This window comes from Corvus kubaryi, unplaced genomic scaffold (assembly GCF_017639235.1).
Source record: "Corvus kubaryi isolate FWS band 111438036 unplaced genomic scaffold, C.kubaryi_AGA036_p1.0 37398, whole genome shotgun sequence".
Lineage (NCBI taxonomy): Eukaryota > Metazoa > Chordata > Aves > Passeriformes > Corvidae > Corvus > Corvus kubaryi.
In genome coordinates, this window is record NW_024581137.1 from 31,585,319 (window position 1) to 31,606,559 (window position 21,241).

General features: G+C 38.4%; 1 protein-coding gene across 2 annotated transcripts in view; it reads right to left on the minus strand.

Annotated features, from left to right (window-relative positions):
- Positions 1-4,455: 4,455 nt before the first annotated feature.
- The window catches only part of TMEM106B (transmembrane protein 106B), a 17,346-nt gene continuing 560 nt past the window's right edge, over positions 4,456-21,241 (minus strand). Inside the window, exons 1-8 of one of the 2 annotated variants that reach the window (XM_042043026.1) lie at positions 20,684-21,128; positions 17,832-18,053; positions 15,038-15,101; positions 13,606-13,765; positions 12,665-12,805; positions 12,509-12,558; positions 10,926-10,979; positions 4,456-10,194 (exon numbers count right to left, since the gene is read on the minus strand). In XM_042043026.1, coding sequence (XP_041898960.1) covers positions 10,056-10,194; positions 10,926-10,979; positions 12,509-12,558; positions 12,665-12,805; positions 13,606-13,765; positions 15,038-15,101; positions 17,832-18,051 — 828 coding nt within the window. In that variant the 5' untranslated portion in view covers positions 18,052-18,053; positions 20,684-21,128 and the 3' untranslated portion in view covers positions 4,456-10,055. Of the gene's footprint in view, positions 10,195-10,925; positions 10,980-12,508; positions 12,559-12,664; positions 12,806-13,605; positions 13,766-15,037; positions 15,102-17,831; positions 18,054-20,683; positions 21,129-21,241 lie in introns of those variants that run through there. The other variant, XM_042043025.1, reaches the window with a different exon arrangement.

The following is a 21,241-nucleotide window of genomic DNA, read 5'->3' on the forward strand; positions in this document are numbered from 1 at the left end:
TAACATGCATTTATCCAAATCTACTACATTCATTTTAGTATAATGGTATCAACTGCTGTGCCAGTACCATCCTCTCCCATAGATTCATAGTGACCTTGCAGAGGTCTAGATTTAGGAACAGTTCAAACCGGCTGAATTCAGAGGCAGCCAAGGGTCACGGTTTCAGAAGGATATAACGTGTGTTGATTTACAGGGAGTTACAATATTACTTTCTTTTAGAGTAATCTTGAAATTCATAACTGTATAACTAAAACATTTTTCTTGCTAGTAGAAAAGTGTCTACAAAACCTTTTTTTCTGCCTGGGGTCTTTAATTCACTACTTCATTCTCCACGTGCTTGGCCCCTCACCCCCATTCCAGAGCTATGGACTCACCCGCCCCAATTCCTCATCGAGGGGTACTGGGAGAAGCAGCTGATGTCCTTGCAAGGCCACTCTGCCATTTTTGAAAGTCTGTGGAAATCCAGCTACACAGACACAAACAAGGGTTGCTCAAGATCTTTAGATCTTGATTAAATGATCTAGACTAGATTAAATGTCTCAGCATCAACAGTATTCTCTCCACTATTCACTTAACACATATTCAGACCTCTTACATTTTAAAATCTGAGATAGACCTCTGAGTGGGAGCATTTCACACATTCAGAATGAAAGTCATATACTGGATTTATTAGATTGAATGTCCATTTCATCTGAACAGTTCAACCAGGATAGCCCTGCTCTTTTCTGGGAGGTTATTTTTGCTTCTGGCTGCACTTAAATACTGGGGTGGCGTGGGCAGTGAAGGGCTGGGAAGCAAAAACACTTTTAACTCTTTCCTTCCTCAGAGAGCACTTTTCAGTTCCTCAAGCATCACCTGAAATACACCCATCTCACTAAGGAGGCTGCTGCCACTGGCACATGCTGCAGGCTACTGCCGTCACTAATGGAGGGAAGGCAGCAGCACTCGATCACCTTGGCACATTAGTTCTCTCTGTTAAAAAAAACCCACAACACATCCCCCCCACAATAAAAAATAGGATGCCTCAGACGGCACTATAAACTATATATCGATATATAGAGAGAGTTATATATATAGCTATATAACTATATATATAGTTATATATACAAATAAATTGTTATTTAATAGTGGTGGGGGGTTGGTTGGTTGTTAGGGTTTTTAAGGGGGTGTCTTAGAAGCCAGGGGGCTTTCTGATTTTTTAAATCAAGGACCCTGCACACACCTTCCCCTGGGTTTAGTTGGTCTCATCAAGGTTACTAAGTAACCTTGAGCCATATTCAGCTTTTCTACTGTTCTTTTGAGAAGAAAATTGAATCCCTCCCATGTTTGAGAAGCCGAGCTTTCAGTTTAAACAGGATTTTTTCAAGTATTAGCATATCAAACAGTGTAGTTGACAGCTTGCAACATAAGATTAGCACATTTTATTTTTTCTAAGTCTTAGCTTCCTTCTGTCCTACTATTTAGCATCTTTAGTTAGAGAAAACCAAAGGCAGGCTTGGTAGCCATCTGCAGGAGCAAGACACTGGGTATATTTACACAACAGCCTAATTTGTTTTCAGGACTCAAAGACTGGCTTTAATCTCCTGCATCCTCCATGAACACTGCTGGCCCTCTGGAAGGCTACAAGGCAAAAACACTTCAGCCCTGACCCCTGAAAATATTTACCAGTATTGAAGAGCTGGATCCCGGAATGCCACAGAGGATGTTAAAGATGTTAAATAAGCCAGGATCCTCTCCTGATCATAAACTGTTCAGGGGACAGTCAGTCATGCAAGGTCCCATAGTATGGTAAAAGGGACACGGAAATAGCATCTCTGCCCCGTCTCTGGATTGGCAGCAAGCAAAAGTGGTTGTAGAAGGTATGAGTTTTAGAATCTACATTCTGCAGCAATATTTTGGGCTTTTAAGTCTTGTTTTAACATTTTGTTGCACATTTGATGAAAAGCTCACAAACAGCGTCGGTGTGGAAAGTGAAATAGCTGTATTGATTGTCTCAACGTGTTTAAACACACTGAATGTAAAACTCGGTCATGAGTTTGTTGTGGGTATGGATCTCAATGAAGACAGCAACTAACATTCCACAAACATAAATGATCTGAGACAGACTTCATAATTAAGAAATAATACGTATTAGTAAGATATAAGCCTCCAAAATGCATGAAAAACATAGTACCTCTTTACCTGATTTTTTAGGTATTACCATCTATATAGGTAACCCTTATATCACTCCTCTGATGAGTACCAGAACAAGAGTCTAGTGGCATAATTGTCATGAGAAAAGACAGACTGAGGCAAATTACATTCATTTTTCAAACTCAACTATATTGCTAGGGCTGCTAGAAGCATTACTTCCTAAAAACCTCTCAAGTATGACATACATCATTACCTTCCAGGTATCCATAACTGCAGTCAGTGAAATGTTACATTACGGTGATGCCAAAGCTCCTTAATCAAGTTCTACTTTTCCTGCATTAGGTGATTCACTGGTTCATGAAAAAGCAGCTCCATTATGGAGCAAGGTCAGCTCCACAGTGCCCATGACAGCTCATTAAACTGTGTGGCACCTGCTACCCATCCACAGGAAACACACCTCAGCTCTGAGGCTTAAGAAGGAATGATTCCTGAAGGAAAACAAAAAGAAAAAAAAAAAATCACAACAGAAATGCAGCAGGATCTTTACCTCATCTGACATCAAGAGATTTCTAGCAAAATTAAACATGTGATTTGGTATTCCTTAAGTCGCTAGATAGACATCATCTTCACACTGGAAGGCAATTAGTGTCATTCATAATCAGTGTACCCACAGTACTCTCAGGTGAACATATCCCAAAGCCACATCCCAAGTATGCACTCAGTTACACAGTTATACTGAAATCTGTACAAAATTTTGAGAAGTAAAAGGAAAGCAATGTACAGACAGCCAGGGAAATTTCAAAATCTTTCAGAAGTTTCTGTCAATTAGGTCTTTGAAACTAGTCTATTTTAAGATGTCAGACCTTCCAGCAGTTAGATCTCAAAATCGTCTGCTTTGGGTGTTCCATAATAACTTCTGGGTCTTTAAATTTGTCCAAATTCATATTTGATTATCTGTTCTCATCTGTCAGTGCATTTATTCACTTTTAATGTTCTTTAAACTCTCCAGACAGGCAAAGTGGTGTTTGAAATTTACCTGGTAGAATTTCATCTTTGTAGTCCCCTACCCGCTTTGAATGGGAAAAAAACCAACACAGGAGAGGAACCCAAATCATGTAGTTTGAAGTTTTTGGATCAAATAAAGCTGTTCATGACTAAAGATACATTTTTGTCTATCCACCTCCAGATCAGTAGAACAAGACAGAAGCAGATCCTCCCATCTCTTCAAGCCTATATCTAAACAAAGGAAACTAGTGCCTAAAGGTTGTTGTTCCCCCATTTACAGTGTTCCATACAGGGCTTGGACAGCTGTAACAAAGGTTATGACAACGCTGGGATGAAAAAATGACTGTATGAAAAAGAAAATAGCAAGCATGACTGTAATTATTTTCCCATCTAAACTTAGTTTAAAAAATCAGCCTTTCTAAAGAGATTCACATGCTGAAACAAAAATCCCACTACACACAAAGACCATATTCATTATCCAAACCAGACAACTGGTATAGCAGTCATGAACATACAATAGGTTTCTCCAGGACAAACATTAAAAATATCCCACTAAGTTGTTCCAAAACATCTGTGTAAGGCTACTTGTAACATTTGAATATTATGAATGTTCTTAATATTCCAAAGCTATGTTCTTTGTTGTCCAGTTTTTAAAGATTAAGGTTTTTCAGCAATAATGGTTCCTTAAAGTAACTTTGCAGGTAGGTATAACTGGGTCTGTCTGGGATGGAGTTAATTTTCCTCATAGCATCCCACTCATACAGCTCTGTGCTTTGGGTTTGGGGATTAAACAGTGCTGATAACAGACCAGTGTTTTGGCTGCACAGTGCTCTCCCAGCACCAGAGGTTTCCTTTTTCATTGCCTCCTCCCTCTTTGTGTCTGCTCAGACCTGCAGGGCCTAGGCTGTGAGTAGTCAAGAAGCTGGGAGGGGACACAGCCAGGACAGATACTCCCAGATGACAAAAGGGCTATTCCATATGGGATCATGCCCAGCAATAAAAGCTAGGGAAAAGAGAAAGGAAGGTTAATCAGGTCTTCCTGTTGTAAACACATGCCTGATGCTAGGAAATAAATTCCTTATTTTGTTTTGCTTGTGTACACAGCTTTCCTTCTTGTATTAAAACGTCTTCATCCTGACAAGAGTTTTCTTGCTTTTGTCCCAATTCTGTCCACCATCCCACTGGGAGGGAAGAGTGTATGAGCAATGGCATGGGGGCTGACCTGGTGGCAGGGGCCAACCCACCACAGCAGTCCGGGTTTGAACTCAGTTACTTCAGCAGCTCAGTCAGACAACACTAATTCATTCACATAGAGTGTTTAGCTTTCAGATACTCAAGTTTATTACAGACTTAACACAATAAAACATAGTATAAAAAAAAGTAGATTGCAAAGTCTTCACATCATGGAATGCCAATAGTTACAAAAATTGAAGTAATATCCTTGAAAATACATGAAAGCTAGTGGGAAAATATGGTGGGATAGAGGGAAAACTTGCGGGAGACAGGGAAGAAGGGGAGAAAAATATTGTCAGTTTAAAAAAAAGATATACATGATCCAAGCTTTTTAAATAGAAAATTTAATATCATTCTTTGAGACAAACAATGTCTAGAAACATATATTCATAATGAAGTTAAGCCCAGATTTTGAACCTCTGAATAACATGATTCCTTGCGCCCCAGTTAGCTTACATTAACATAGCCCCCGTGTCCTACAAGTCATTCCAAAATACTCTTTGACTCCTAGAGTGTTTATCATGCTTTACTGGATAGGTTGTTTGCTACACAGTTACAGGAACATCTTAAGTTACAAAAATAGTTATCACTCATTAGTATTTCTATACATATCTCAAGCTATTATATGCACACTCTGTACAGTAGTTAAATTTGCTTCCTTAAAACAAACAAAAGAACTAAATCACAGTCAGTCAGATCCAAAATACTCAGGCACCATAATACGCTTACATGTGTGGTACTAAGCATCCTGGCCCATGCAAAGCAAAAGCAGTTTCAGTCCCCAGGAAACATATGCATCCAAGTTGTAGGACCCTTGTGATGGCTGGTGGAAGAGGAGAGTATGAGCACCAGGACCTTACTCTCACACTGAACAGTCTCCCACCAAACTGCAGGGCTCTCCACACTTAGTGTGCAGATCCCATGCAGACTGCTGTTCCTGGCCAACAGGCCTGACTACCTGTGGAAAAGCAGATTTACACAGCAAAAGCTGTAGGTAGCAGAACTACCCCAAAATACCCCTCTGGTAACGATCAGAATTCCCGAGCTAAACATAAAATAGAAAGGTGACTTCTAAAATGCAACAAACACTGGGTGTTTGCCACAGCCAAATAATTCTTCTCAACATCTTTTGGCTGGGATCTATTCCTCCTTCCCCAGGCCAAAAGAAAAAAAATTAGACTTTTTGGCATGACCAGGGCCATCACTAACAAATATTTTGCTGGTTGCAAGCAGTCCATTGCTGAAGTATATTGGTTGTACTTGCATTATTTATCCTTCCCTTTGAGTAGTGGAAAGCCGGGAAGCATTACAAGGGTTGTGGCATTTTGTTAGACCGGCAAGTACAAAATTTAGTTCTTAGAGCTACCATTGCTAGTCTTTCTCATATCTTAACTCTACAAGTCCAGTTCAGCTGATGTAAAGCTTCCTGCAGCTGCCCAACTCTGAAACAAGTCACCCATTTCACAAGGTGCTGTCTGGGAACAGACAGATGTCTCGCTATAGATTTGGGGGATGGGAAGAAAAACAAAACCACAACTACCACCCCTCAAATAAAAGGAGGAAATAAAAAAGGAAACTTTAAATGCTGAATAAGAAATAATGTTATTTCTCTTTTAATATTGTCTAAATAGAGAAATTTTTCTCTCATACCACTCCAAGCACCATCCTTTCCATCATGAGGGCACAACACTTCAGTCAGGTTAAAGACCCTCATGGTTCAATCCAAGCACTTAGAGTTCGGTGTTTAAATGGTTCCTTTATATAACACATGCTGAAAAGCCCAGGCTGTTTGCAATGTACTACTATGAAAAAATATATTCACTTGCAGAACTTCAAGGACAATTTGAAGCAAAGTCAACTAAAGCATGTACTCAAATCTGCCAACGCCAGGCTGCAAAATATAACTACAAGTTAATATCAAGGTCATGCACACATCAGAAGTGCATTAAGAACGTCAGTTATACCACAAAGGAAAAACATACTTATGGTTTGTCTTCACAAAAGATTAAGAATTAAGCAACCATCCCCTAAACATCGAGATGAGTAAAGAAATAACGAATGAGCTTTAACAGGCTTTTTCCCACACCAGGAATTCAAGAATGTCAGTCTTCCATCTTTTAGTAAGAGTGCCTCCCTTTCAGTCTCTCCAAACAGATATTTGATGGTTAGATCTTTGATGGTTTGGATCTTGGATGGTTATTCATTCATTTTTAAAGCAGTGTATTTGAAATGTACTGAAATAATTTTGTTCTCCAATGGCCAAATAGTTAACCTTCTTATGCATTTAAGTGTTCCATACTTACTTAAGTTAAAATTTTGAAATTTTACAGTTATTCTAAACAGAATATATTAAGCTGATTTTTAATAGTGCCATTACAGTGCAGCATCTGGACTATGTTTCTTACTATTTTAAGAAATAACAGAGTTTCCATTTTAAAGTGCAACAGGTTTTGGTAAAGGAACTGCTAAAAGCATTCAAGTGAAAAGAATTCTACCAGAAATAAACACACTGCAATACCAGTATAAAGGTATTTGATAGCATTTGAAGACTAGGGGAAGTTACACATGAAATATGGATCACTTCAGAAGACACACAAAAGATAAACCAGGAAAAAGATTGTAATTTTTCAAGCTGACTTTCTAGAGAGAATTGTACTTACTGATTTACAACTGAACTGAAAGGCTTGCCTTTTTTTTTTTTTTAAATCAAGATAAAATGAATGCGAAAAATGAAAGATCTATTACTTGGATCTATACTGATACCTCGTTTACAAAGTTATACAAGTTAATACTGAGTTCCCTTGCTCCCTTAGCATGTTTCCAAGCTCAGTCACATAAAGCAAGTTTAAGTTAAATATTCACACAGATGTCTACCTTCTTATGTGATGAGATGTTATATTAAAATCAGTAGATAAATTTAAATACTTGCCTTATTTGGTTAGTAATATGCTGACATTTGTGCAAGGGCATACTAGCACTTGGAATGTAAAGCCTTTTATTCTCCCATTACTGACTTAATTTGAGAATTCAGTAGGATCTTTAACCCACAATTTGTTTCTTAAGATGAGAACACTTCATCATTCAGTAAGTCTATCAGAATTTGATGTTACAGATATCCTAGATGACAAAAACTGAGTTTTATCTTCCCCCTTCCGACACATACATGGAAAAAATAATTCCACTCAATTCTTTAATTTAAATCAGCGAATTTCAAGCACTTCATGCAAGGTTAAGAACCACAGATTTATGTATTGATCTTGCTCAGCATGTCCACCAAAATTTCAGAAGTCAGTTTGCATCTCAACATTGCATAAAGTGTAACTTCCCCCCTGCCATGCTAGTTCAAAAGCAGCATTCACTACTGTCACCAAATAATTCCACCATTCCAGTTATTTTAGATTACCTTTCATCCTTGGAAGAAAAATTTGTTTTAAATCAATGTAACTATCTGCCTACAGCTGTTTCCTTCTTTTTCTATTTCAAAAAAACAAACAACAACTCCCAAACAAAAACAACACTAGTGTGTAAATATTTAAGCCTAGAAGAAAAGAGCCTGTGTGACTTGCTGGCAGACTTCAGTTCTGATATGATTTAAACCAGAATTCTCTCCCTACTCTCCATTATCAGCATATTTTTCTACAACAGGTAACATGAGTTTACCTCTCTGCTCCTAGCCAGCTCCCCACTCTCCTGGTCTTTAGTTATCACCTGTATCTTTTCAGGCTATCAGATGAGCTCACACACGCATTTCAGCAGCCACAGGACCGAACCTTATCTAAACTCTAGAAAGGTGAATCAACTATGAACTAGTTTCCCTCATGACTTCGAGTTGTGATAAAGACTGTTTACTTTTAAGGGCCCAAAATCAAGAACAATATTCAGAATATAACTACAATAAGTCATTTGAATTGACTACTCCAGTTACAGAAGTTCTCTAAAGGCAAAAGATGAAGTCTTCATCTTATCAACAACTATATGAAACTGACAGATGAGGTTCCAAAAGTTTTCATAGACTGTCAGAGTAAATGCTCATAGCAATTCAAATAGAGAAGGGTGGGGGGTTTATTATGGTTACTTAATGCCTTTTAAATCAGTCTTACATCACCCACATTCTCTTCCCCACCCATCCCCTTAGGTCCATCTAAGAGAAGCTAGTAAAGAAAAGAGTAATGAAGACGTATCTTCACTGAAGTACTGGAGCATCAGAGATTGTTAGTGGCAAGTTACTCAGAAGCCTTTTTCCATAGTGTTTATTGCAAATTCATTTTGTGTAGCTTATTTCCAGGAGATAGGCAGCATAAAACCAGTAATATCTATTTTAAAAAATACATCATTCATTACAATGCAACAGTCTCAATAGTATGTTCTTACAGCTGCATCTTACCTAATTCAGAAACAAAACAATCCTGATCTAGCCAATTAAAAAGTTAACCCTTAGAACAGTCAGCCTTGAGGAGTCAGACAACTTTGGACCCAAAGTTTACACTCATCATGATTCACAATTACCCCAGAAATTCGCATGTGCAAACTGTGCTACAGAAACTATTTAATGCTATCAGTCAGTAATCTCATAATTACATCAGCATGTACTCCAACAGAAAGAATTGCTTCATCTTCCCTTACATAACTTTGATGTGACCTTTGAGTGCTCTGTAAGTACAGATAACTACTGCATTTGCTTAATGAGCCTGTGCAAGAAATAAACACAACCCAACATATTAACACTTAAAAGTCGCTTAGATGCATAATATATTAAAACAGTAAAAATCACAAAAATTTACACCAAGCTCTCCAAACCCATGCTCAAAGTTTCCCACCTAGTTCCAACCGCACAATCTTGATTTTAATACCTGTTCTAAAAAGTTTACTAAAAAACAGACTGGTAAAGTCTTGTTCATTTTCTAGACTCTTGGTTTTTTTTCCTTTGTCAGTAATTGTTGTGGGGGTTGTTTTTTGTTTAGTTTTAAATCCAGCTTTAAATATAACAATATATATTCTCCTTATAACATCCCAGAGGTAGCAAGAGGGAATATGAATGAAAAGATGCCAGATTCTAGAAACCGCACATTCAACTATTGTGTCATCCAAGAGAGCTTTCCTGGCTTTCATAGACTGCATGTCACCTCTAATCATGGATAGCAAATAAAGTGTAGAATCCCAAAATAAAGAACAATTGCCACTGGGTTACTAACAGAAGTTTCACTAATAGACACCTCAAAGTAATCTTGTTATTTAAGTAGTAATACTTCATTTTCAATAGTCAAATATCAAGAACTGAAGTATAAACTTAAAATTTATGAGTATTATTTTTTTAAAATTCTCATTAGTGACACATTTCACCTAAACATAGACATACACACAGTTACTCTAAGTTGATGTACCACACTGTAAGGAAAAGTCCCAGTTCTGTTCACGAATCTGATATTCCCCCTCTCCCTCCCACCACACAACTTGACAGAAGTGCTCACAGTAACAGAAAGCAAACAGAAGGGGAAAACACAACATTTAACAAGTGCACCTATTTACAATTTGCACCTTTCCCTCCCTGCATCTAAAGTGAACAGATCTCAATGTTTGCTATGCTGTACATTACATGTACTCTCCACTCCATGTAGTACCAGTTCTATCCAAAGGATCTCTGCAAGCACCAACAGCAGTCATTCCACACCAAACAACAGGTGCTTTTACTGTGGAGGCTGAAGGACATTTAAATATTCTGACTGGCCCAGTTGGTAGGTCGTGTTTCCTCCACAGTCCACATACTGGTATCTCTCCTGGGATATTTGCTCAGGGTGGCCTAAGTACGAGGTTGTCACTGTCACTCTTAAAAAGACAAAGAGAAGAGATTTTGAGTTTCCTATTCTAAAAATCACTGGATTTATATTACTAGGGTTATTAAGGAAAAGGTTTTGGAACAAAATATGTTTTAAATAAATTTAAGAACATTACTGATTTACCACTATAGATTTTCTCCATAAAAGACATCTGGTTCCTTTTTCTAAAGATGCTAAAGCTGAGTTTTACTTGTAATATCTACCAATACAAATAATATTCTTGTTTGTAACAAGAAAGCAAATGACTAAACAAGCTACAAGCCATGCTATATCTAGTCTAAAGACACCCCCTGCTCCCTCACCAACAAAAGACCCCACCATGCTGAAATTTATGCGCTGTCACGAGAAGCAGTCTCTGACCGAGTACTAAAGCCGGTAATTCCTTCAAGATCAAAGATCTCAGCAAGTTTTGAACAGTGGCCAACACACAAAGTAATTTTAAAGTTTTTGAGACATCAGTAGCTCCATGGCTATAGCTCACCCAACTGCAGAGCAGATACAGTAACAATGATTCTGTTTAATCTGTCTCTACACCACCAGAACCGGTCAAAAGACACAGTTCACTTTCTATAACTATAAAGCTACTACACTAGAAAGCAAGTTGACTTCATTTTATCTGTGATGCAAAGACTTCAGGTTTAAGTATTTGAGTATTATTTCAATGAGAATTATATGGCTTCTTAAGTTGTTTCCCACACACAGGAAGACTACCATACTTACTGCATCATCACTACAATGTTATGTACTTTGATAGATGGTAAAGTACAGAAGTCACTGCAAAAAAGAACAATTGTTAGATTTACATCAAACTTTTCCAAGATAATTATCTAAAAAGCAAGACTTGTGGCTTCAACTGGAAATTCTGCTGCTCTGTCCACAGAGCTGCTAGCAATGGCAACAGAATCATTTGCCAGTGACTGAATGCTGGGCCTACTTTTATATACATAGTCTTGCTTTCACAGGTTCTGTCTTCACATGGGTTTGCTTTCATGTAATGCTTGCCAACAGAAGTGTCCTGAGAAAGCGATCATTCCATCTTCCAGAAGCTAACCAAGGTTAACCTGAGCCCCTACATTTAAAGCCTGCCAGTATCACTTTGTCACCTCTTTTTTTTTACACTCATCCACTTCTGTATTATGCAAAGTAACCTTTAACTAACATACAGAGATTCAGAAGTCAAGGTTATTGTTCTCTTGCAAGATAGATAACCTTTTCAGACTTATATTTTCTGACACACACCTAAACACCATAAAGTCATAAAGAGCACCATGTAAGTGCATACTTTTAAATCCTGCTTCCTAAATCAATGATCTTGGTCACAAATTTATCAGCTCTAGAATGAACAGCATGTGATCAGTGCAATAAGATTGCTTGGCAGCTACCTACAATATTTTCATACCCCCTCCCTGCACCAGCAAAAATAAGATATAAACAGCTCATCCATATTATAAAGAAATATGGTATTATCATGAGTTCTATGAAGGCTATTTATGAAATTTATTTATTCCTCATGCATCCAAAGAGATTCACAATATAAAAAGTTCACAATATAAAAAGTTAGCTTTACATAAAGCTAACTTACATACTTTTAAAAGGTGACCGAGATTCAGCATTTTCTGTTGATTTGAAGTTTGTGCCTCTCTTGCCATTTCATACCTATTTCATTTTATTTCAACACTTCAAAGCAATAAGGTTTCAATAATTTCTCCCACCCCAAAGGAGCTGGCATCCACTAGAACTGCACAGAGACCTGAAGTCTCAATAATTAACTCTTTCTGTTCAGTCTGCATTTCAGTGTTAAGAGAACTAGAAGTGGTTTTTTTGACCAAGATAACAGCTAACAGTCTGTTGGACAAATGAACTTTCAGAAGCTATGAATAAAGGTCAGTCTGTAACACTGCTTACCATCGTATACACAAAGTGTGAAGAAAAGTCTCTAATTTGCATACCACTAAATGCAAATTTCCTTCTAGTGCAGAGAAACTTGTGCAAAAGTTACTAGAGAACTTGTTAGGGGAACACACCTGCGCTTCCACCCCCTAAAGCAGCAGTCCTAACTAGTGCCAAGGCCTAAAATACTGGAGCAGAGATACCTTTTAAAGGGTTTATAGTCAGGTACAGCAAGCCACTATATGAAACTAATCAAACAATTGTGGCTTACCCTCTTTCAGTACTATTAAACTTGAAGAAAATGCCTCAATGTCTTTTCAAACAGATTTCTGCTAACTTTAAAAAAAGTTGGTTTTAATGTCATCACAACTTTTAATAAGATCCATGTGATATTTACAGGTGAGTACACTTACTACATGTAGCTCATTTCATCTTGTATGACTGTAGGCACCATATAATCAATCTAAAAAAAAAAAAAACCCACAATAAAAAAGCAAGGAAAACACAAATAAGTAGATTTATATATGAAGATTAACACATGTTTAACTCTGAAAGCCTAAGCTACTTACCTGTTTCATATCCAGCGGACCAATGTTGGTGATGTTGTTTAACCGTGCCTTGCCAATAACTGTTTTTGAAAACTGAACTTGGGCTGTGATATTTGCCACTTCAACAGAGTAATAGTTGTTATTCGTTATATTCAGTGTGTTCTGAAAAAACAAACACAAAACAGCAACAGCTATCCATTCTGTGTATCTTGATGAGCAAGCATTTTGAAACCTGTGCATGAGACAGTAATACCTGAAATTATGCAAGTAAATTTTCCTGTCTGCTAGGATTGCAGAGAGGAGTGGGGTCATGGACCATCACTTTCTAAGTTTGTTTAGTGAATATATTGAGTAACACAAACTTCTGCACAACTTTCCTGGTAACAACCCTCCACTGCAAATACTGCATTTCTTCCAATCCTCAGTTATTCCTTCCAGGAAATTTAGCTATCAAAGGACCTCTTTCACCCATGGCAGCTTTGCTTTATTTAAAATGAAGAACTGTACCAAAAGTCTTTAGGTAATCCCATATCAAGATCATTACGAAGAAATCAAGAACTATGTGGGAACAGCTCCTTTAAGTTTTAAGGTGGATAAGAAGTATTTTTCCCCAACCCCGTAATTTTTCCCCAACTGCATAATACCAGGGCAGCAGCAAACAGCATTCCTATATACACATGCTACATTTCAGACACATTTCAAAAGTAACACTAAGAACTCCAAAGTTACTGTTCCCTTGAAAACAGAAGACCCAGTGTCAGCCTGCAATTACACCTCCATTAGCTATAGCTACAAGAACCAGCCACAGCAGGTCCAGTTACATTTTTCAAACTGGTCACCAATTCTATTTCTTAAGGTACCAACTAAGCTTTTCAGCCAGACCACAGTTTGTATGTACATTAAACTCTCAAAGCAGTATCTCGTGTTACATTTATGCATTGCAAACACCCAGTCAGACTTACTGTAATATTTAGATAGATTATCCGTCTATCCTGTTCGTAAGTGACATATACTGACTTCACACCAATGTACTGAACATCAATCGAGCGAGGAAACAAGAAAAATACAGCCAGCCCAGAAAGTAGTAAACACACAGTTACAGAAGCAGTCACATAGAGCTTTCTGGAGGAAAAAAAGAGCACATTTCAGAGTCAAAAACACATTAAACAACAGTGACATACTATTTTCTTTTAAGTGATAAGGAGCAGAACTAGCCAACACAACTTATTCAGTCTATTTCTAGCTTCCATTAGCTTCTAAAAGGGGAAAAAATCTATGCTGCACTTCACAGCTATGTCTTAAACAGCTGTTACTCTTGTATATACATCAGATATCATATTTCAAATCATGTGGTTATCTCAACATTTGTAACTTGCAGAGGAAAATGGAAGACGTAAATACTTATGTGCTTTGAAACAAACTCACTTCCTCTTAACGTTTATTTATAGCAGAACTTCTGTCATTTTGTGGAAGTCTCACAACACATCCAGGACACAAAATAAAGCTCTCATGACAGAAAATCCCGACTTCCAGGGAAAGTGTCAGGACTTCAGCTAAGGAGCAGGAAATTCACAATTAAGCTAACACAAAAGGGTGTGTTTGTGTGGGTGTGGCTGTGTGTGTGCATAGGAGGGTGGGGCGGGGGTAGGGGTGTGAGAGATAATAAGAAAACCCTCCAAAAATAAAAGGATCTACTTCAGCTCCAGTTTAGTCAAAATTAGAACACTACAGTAATATGTTTCAAATTTGTACTACCATTACATCAGATATATTATCCAGAATAGTATTATGTGAAGCTACTGTATTTCTTTTTCCTGGCACTCATTTCTGTTTATTACAAAAACATCAAAACATTAAGAAAAAAACAAAGTAAAAACCAAAACAAGTCAGAACAAGAAGCCCTGAGCATTGTAGTGAAACCCCCAAGTAGATCCTAGAAAAAAAATTAAATATGCTGCATCAGAAATTATTGATTTTTCTAGCTGCAAATATCAGAATGTTACAAATGAATTTCAGGTGACTTGCTTTTTGTAGTGGCTCAAAGACATTACCAATGAACTTAAACAGTGAAGATATGTCTGCTTAGATCAATTAGGATGCTACAGAGATTGAGAAATACATCTTTACTGTAAACATGTACATGAATAGGTCATACAGTATTACTTAGCTTTGTACTTAGCTAAGATGTACTGTGATGGAAGTATGCACACCTGTTAATAAGTAACTCTCCAAGAGTTAGAGGTTAAGGCTGGTATTACCCCACAAGCCCTGTTTTTCCAGTACTGAAAGCATTCCAGTGATCATCTTATTGCTATCTCCTTTGAATTGCTGAATTTTAACTTGAAGAGAATAATTAACTGTAGATTCAGGTATCACAAATAGCTATTGACTTACGTTCTTCTTGGCCTCAGTCTCTGATCACTGTATGGAATTAGTGCTACCAGCTGATTTTCCTGCCCTGGAAACAAAAACACCCTTTCAGAATTTAAACAAAGAATAAGTGTTGTTGAAGCTCTTTTACACAAAGAGTACCCGTTTTAACTTAGCAGCACCAAAGAATAAACACTAAAGATAAACATTTAAATTCCAGATAAGGACCCAGGCTGAATGCTACTGTAGCTGATGTCACTTTCTGAAATAGAGCGCAGCTTACACAACATCAAGATGAGAAAACACCAAGTCCACAAAGACCAAAACAGCAATAAATTCTGCCTCTGGGCTGCACACAACTGAAGGCAGCATTGCCTCTGGCACCTCTTCCTGGAGAAAAAGAGACATAAAACAGCTCTGAGCTCTCTGTGCCAGACCATAAGAACTCATGGGACGAAACATTCAGAAGCTTGGGCAGTAAGAACTGATCCAGAAAGGCATTCTGCATGCGCTCTCCTGAAAAGCAGAGGTCAGTCTGGTTAAAAAAACCCCAACAAACAACAAGCCCAAATTGAAACAACCAAAGCTACTATGTATCAATATAGGTGGTATTGGCAACACAAGTTATACACTGCATTCTGGAAATCAGACGTATAAAAAAATATATTTATCACAGTGCTGCTGAGCTGCAGCACCCTGGAAGTCAAAATTAGTATCTACTGGAATTTCCCCATACAAGTTACATCACTAGACAGTATTTTTAAAGGCAGAAATAAAGAACACATGCACAGATGAGTTGTTGAAAATACATGTACTACATCTGCCTGTAGAGCTTTTGCTATTGGTTGTAAAACTGTATGAGAACAAAGGCCTCAAGGCCAAGTCAGATCTGCAATTTTTAAGCCAACTGCAGAATTTGATCAAATCATCACTTAGCTAATCAAGCACTTGGCAATGATTCCACGCTGAATCACTAAGTTAAGCAAAACATGCTAACCAAGCATATAGTAGCATGTAAAACATCAACCTTCTAAAAAGCCTCTACCAATTTAAAACACATTTTCATCTCTACTTCAATGAAACACCTTCAACCTTTGAAGAAAAAAGCATAGTCCTGCTTTCATACTACAACATGCTAAAAAACTACAGCTTTCCAAGTAACTAAACATAATTTCAGGGATTTATTATAGTTTAGCCATCATATCACATATTAATTATAGTCTTACTAGTCATGCAGTCATTCTTGATTTTTCCCCTCTCCCCTCAAATGACCTCCAAATGTGACTTCTTTTCTTCTCTAAAATACTAAGGAATAATTAGAAAGACAATCCTCTTAGTTCTAATAACCCATTTAAAGTTCTAACTTTAACCATATCGTTTCATTAGAATGTATTGACAATGTGCATGTTTTAATAGTTACTGCAAACTATTTTAGTTAATAAAATAATTAACTTACACTTATTTAAGTATTACATTTAAGGATTCTACAGTGAAAAAAAGAAGCTTTTGAACATAGAAATCCTGCTGTATCTCCATTTGAGTAAAACATGCTATTGATATTAACAAGTGTTTCAAGTTAACAGAACAAACTTCTTTACCCTTTTTGGCTAAGGTAATTTTTAGTTTCATTACTTTTCCAGATGCCAAATTTGCTGAATTTAGAGCTATGCAAAAATACATTGTAGCAGAAAGTTTAACAGCCAAACCACGAATCTCCTATGGTATTTGCAACCACTAAATATTCTGTGCTCCCTGATCTTTCTACAAAGGTGAGACACAAGGGTTTGTGAACTGTATCATAACCTAATCTCACTGAAGCACATGCAGAAAGACAATACGGCACAGATATCACTCAAGTTTCCTGAGCTGCTGGTCAAAATCAGTTCTGAGAGCTTTCACACCCAATAATCTATTTTGGATAAGAGGTGTGGCAAAAGCAGACCTGAACATGAAATCATCTCATCAGTTCTTCCCCGGTCAAAGGGAAAAATCTCACGGCTGAAGCAAAAGGCTGTGGCTTGGCCCACTGCATTTGTCACACTCTTCTTCTGCCCAGTTTCAGATATCCTGCAGTCTCCTTTCACAGGTCTCTTCATAAATATTTAGATAGCCTATCATTTAGGACAGAAGTGTAACAAAGCAGCAAGTTTTACCAAAAGGAAAAGCAAAGGATGAGGGCAAAGCAAACAAAACAGTTAGGTATGAAGACTAATGCTGTGCAGCCTACTCCTTCCCGAGGCAGCCAAAGAACCTATGTATTTTCAACTCCAAGCTGGAATTATCCACCTAGCAAGCACCAGCGGGACAAAGGGAGGATAAAGGAAGACAAGGGGCACTGACGGCAGCGAGGGCAAGAAAGTTCCCTATAAATGACCAGGGAACAAGTGTTGCAAGCCAGGTCTACTTTTCTGTCTCTGTATTTACAGCCATTTTTGCAGTTATATATTGATTAAAATAGCTTAAAATAGGTAATTAAAAAAAATGCAATAAAACGTCATGAAACAAAAGGTTTTCTCATTCAGCTTGCAAGAGCTATGGTTATGTGTGGATTCAAAGCTGAGAAGCAAGAAACAGTTGCTTTACACAGACAAGAGGAGATCCAACCTGTAACAGCCAAGGTGTAACAGCCGACCCAATTTGTTACTCTTATCTGGAGTAACAAAACACTTACTGCTAACAAAAAAAAAAGTCAAAGAGATGAAAAAACTTCATCTTGACTTGAAAAGCTATTTGTTATGAATTATTACAACTTCACGTGGTCACGATGTAAATTAATTGGTTAAAAAATGAAATAAAAGGAATAAAAAAGAAAATTTACCTCGTGGAATTCTTCCTGTTCCCTGGCAGGTTGGGCAGGTCACACTGTCTCTTCCTGTAAATTCCACATACGGAAACTGGGATACATCTCCACATCTGCTGTCTTCATTGTGCACTTCTGAGTGAACTAAACCGTTCCTCACGTTATCAGACACTGAGCTTCCATCATAGCCATCTTCCTTGCAGGTATGCATTGGCAGGTGAGAAAGTGATTTTCCCATGTCTAAAAACAAGGTCAGAAGGAAGTTTTCAGGGACAATGGTTCAAACATAGCTTGCATTTATTCCTCTGCACCAGGTAACTGTTAGTCTCTGGCCATAGTCTGACAAGACTCAGTTCTCCTTTGTTCAGATCCCTTAAGACCTGCAAAGCACTAAGGCTCTGTCAAGCTGGAGTCAATCCCAAAATGCAAAGAACCTGAATTAACTGGGAGCTTTGTTCAGATTCTCCAATATGCACAGGTTGAAAGGGGATCAGTGAGAGGCTTTAAAATTAGAACAGTACAACTGCTGGCAAAAGTTGCAACAGCTTTTCAAAGGATTGTTACTGTACAGGCTTTAACACAACACACTAATCTTTGTATTAAAAAAAAAAAATCAAGACTGGGCCTTAGAAAGCAATTTTGCAATTTTGAGTAAATTCTACACACATGACAGACCCAATTTTAGTAAATTGTTTAGCTCAGACTTGTTTTGAGAACATAGGATTGGCTATTAGTTTCCAAGCTAGAAATATAGATCGCCAGGTGTTTAAACTGATGATTCCCTTTAATTCAAAAGGGGACAAATTCACACGGAAGTAAAAAATGGGAGTTACTTAAACATAGTAGCTGCCAATATATAGCATTTATAAAGACTTGTTAAAAAAAAAAGGATTACTCACAAAAGCATTTTAGTTACCTATGTGTATTTTAATTTTTTCTCATTATTGTAGCTTTTCAGCCACAACCCTAAAAATACCTTGAAACACAGAACGCTTGAAACTAAAGTCTGTAAAAAGTACTACAAGCAGAAATCGCCCCAGTTTGCAACATGTGGAAAACAAACTCCAAGTTAAAAAAATAAACCTCTACAGCAATGCCAATTAGTTGTCCATCTTATCCACATAATTCATTTTAGTTACTTAACACACAGAGACAGCAGTCACTCAATTCATCAGTGTTTTGAGGAACTGCATGATTTAAAAAGAATCTGCTAAACTCCATTGAGGCTTTGTTTCCATTAAGAGTCATTTTTAAAGTGGCAGCTAGCAATTATCATGCTGGTTCACTAAGAGGAAGCTCTAAGAGGAAGATTAAAAGAGGAAAATGAGTCAGAATATTTTAAACCAACTACTTAAGACAGAACAGAAATATCTCAAATACGGTGATGGCAACGCAAACACAACATTAATTCATTATCTTGCTATAAAGGCTAGGTGAATGTGAGAGAAGGAAAGTAAGTCAACAAATGCCAACTAGTCCCAGTTACTGCTCCAGCAAATATGCAGGATTATTTTTTTTCATTTATGTCATTAAACCCTTACAAGCAGGAAAACTATCTACCCTTCTGCTGCTACAGCACTTTTTAAACATTCTAAGTTTGGGAGCCATTCAATAATGGAAATTGTTAAACTGAAAATTAAAACTACTGAGCAATTGAAAGGTAAAAATCCTGAAAAAGCTGCTGACAATGTTGACAATTATTTCACATGGGGTTTTTGTTTACTTTTCTCCTTGCAGCTGACCTACAGCCTTCAAGCTATGGAACTTGAGTCTTGCAGCTTAGGCAATAACTGTCACAATTATAGATCTGAAAGCTTAGGGATCATGCTGTTCTCCTACCACTACATCCAACTACTGACAGTAGGCTCAGACTACGTCTACATTAACAACTGCATACAGACCAGGCAGCAACTCTGAAAAAGAAACAGTTACTGAGGACCCAAAACCCACACTGTACATGTTTTTGCATGTTTATTCCATAATAGCTCTTATGTAGACTTACAGCACCCACTGACAACTGAAGTGCACATTCCAGTTTTAACTTTTTCCAAAATTAAAAGTTCACACACTCCCTCATCACACTGTGACATGAGCCAAAGTGCAGCAGGCAAGGATGACTGGGAAGTCCTTTCAAGAGCACATCCTTTACTTGAATCAAAGTACTAATGCAGGTGCATCCTTGAATGCCAGCTGTACCTGAGCTTCAATAATTACAATGTAATGGTGCCAGAGACCTGGGAGAAACGTCTCAGTTCACAAAGAAGAAAACAGAGAACCACCTTCAAGCAAAATTTGATCCACCAACATGCTTTTCTCCCCAGCCATGCCCAAACCTTACTACAGCTGACCACAAATCAAGAACACATTGTGCTTTTATCCAGCACTTATAGGCCGAACAGCAGTAACTCTGAGAATATAACGGCTCCATATGTCACAGCTTCTATATGGTCACCAAAGTCAGAAATCCTACTTGCTGAACAGCTGTGCTTTGGTCCAGTCTCCCTTATAACTGATGTTACACTCCATTCCCCTTGGACTTATCTGGAGTTTCTGTGAATTCAGTCTGTTAAAACGAGTTTGGTAAATTAAAAATGTTGTGACAAGTGGCATCTGTTTAAAACCCCACCCTTCAACTTGCTACACACTGCAGCACAATGGTACACAGACAAAACCCAAACAGTGTCACAAGACACACTGAACCACCACATCCTGAGCTGCATGCAAGACTAGGGGAAAAAACTTTCTGTTTATAGACTCAGTGAAACTTCATAGAGTCGAACTAAATTGTTATACTCCTCCAGGAAGTTAGGCTGGTGTTCTTACCCTTTATATGCAAACATATAAACTTGAGATTACTTGAGATTACCTACTTCTTTTTCAATATAGCAAAAGATTCCGAATCGCAACCACCGTCTGCCCCATCAGCTATGCCTTAACCGCGAACATCACAATCTCCTCCAAAGCAGAGGAGGCGCCAGGGTAAGGCAGTGACTTAGCAGCCACAGGCTTGTCCAGCTCGGGTGGGCACGACCCCTTTGCAGAACCACGTCCCGGACACTGCCTGAGCGGTAAAGCGGGCGCTGCTAAAATAAAGGAATCAAAAATCCTGGGATTTAGGGATTTTCTCGTCCATCAGTGCTAGCTGCTCCCACAAACATTGCGAAGTTTACAGCCGGCAGGCTTGGACCAAGGCCCGGTGAGCTCGGCTGCTGCTGGGCTGCCCGGGCGGCCCCCGGCCCCCGCTCGGCCTGGGGTGGACTCGGCGCGGGAGCCGTGCCCGGGCAGGGCAGGGCAGGGCAGGGCAAAGCAAGGCAAGGCAAGGCCAGGCCAGGCCAGGCCCCCCCGCCCCGCCGCGGGCCTGCTCAGGCCCGGCCGAGGCCCAGGGGCGGCCGCGGCGACCCCCGCCCGGCGCGCAGCTCCGCCAGCGC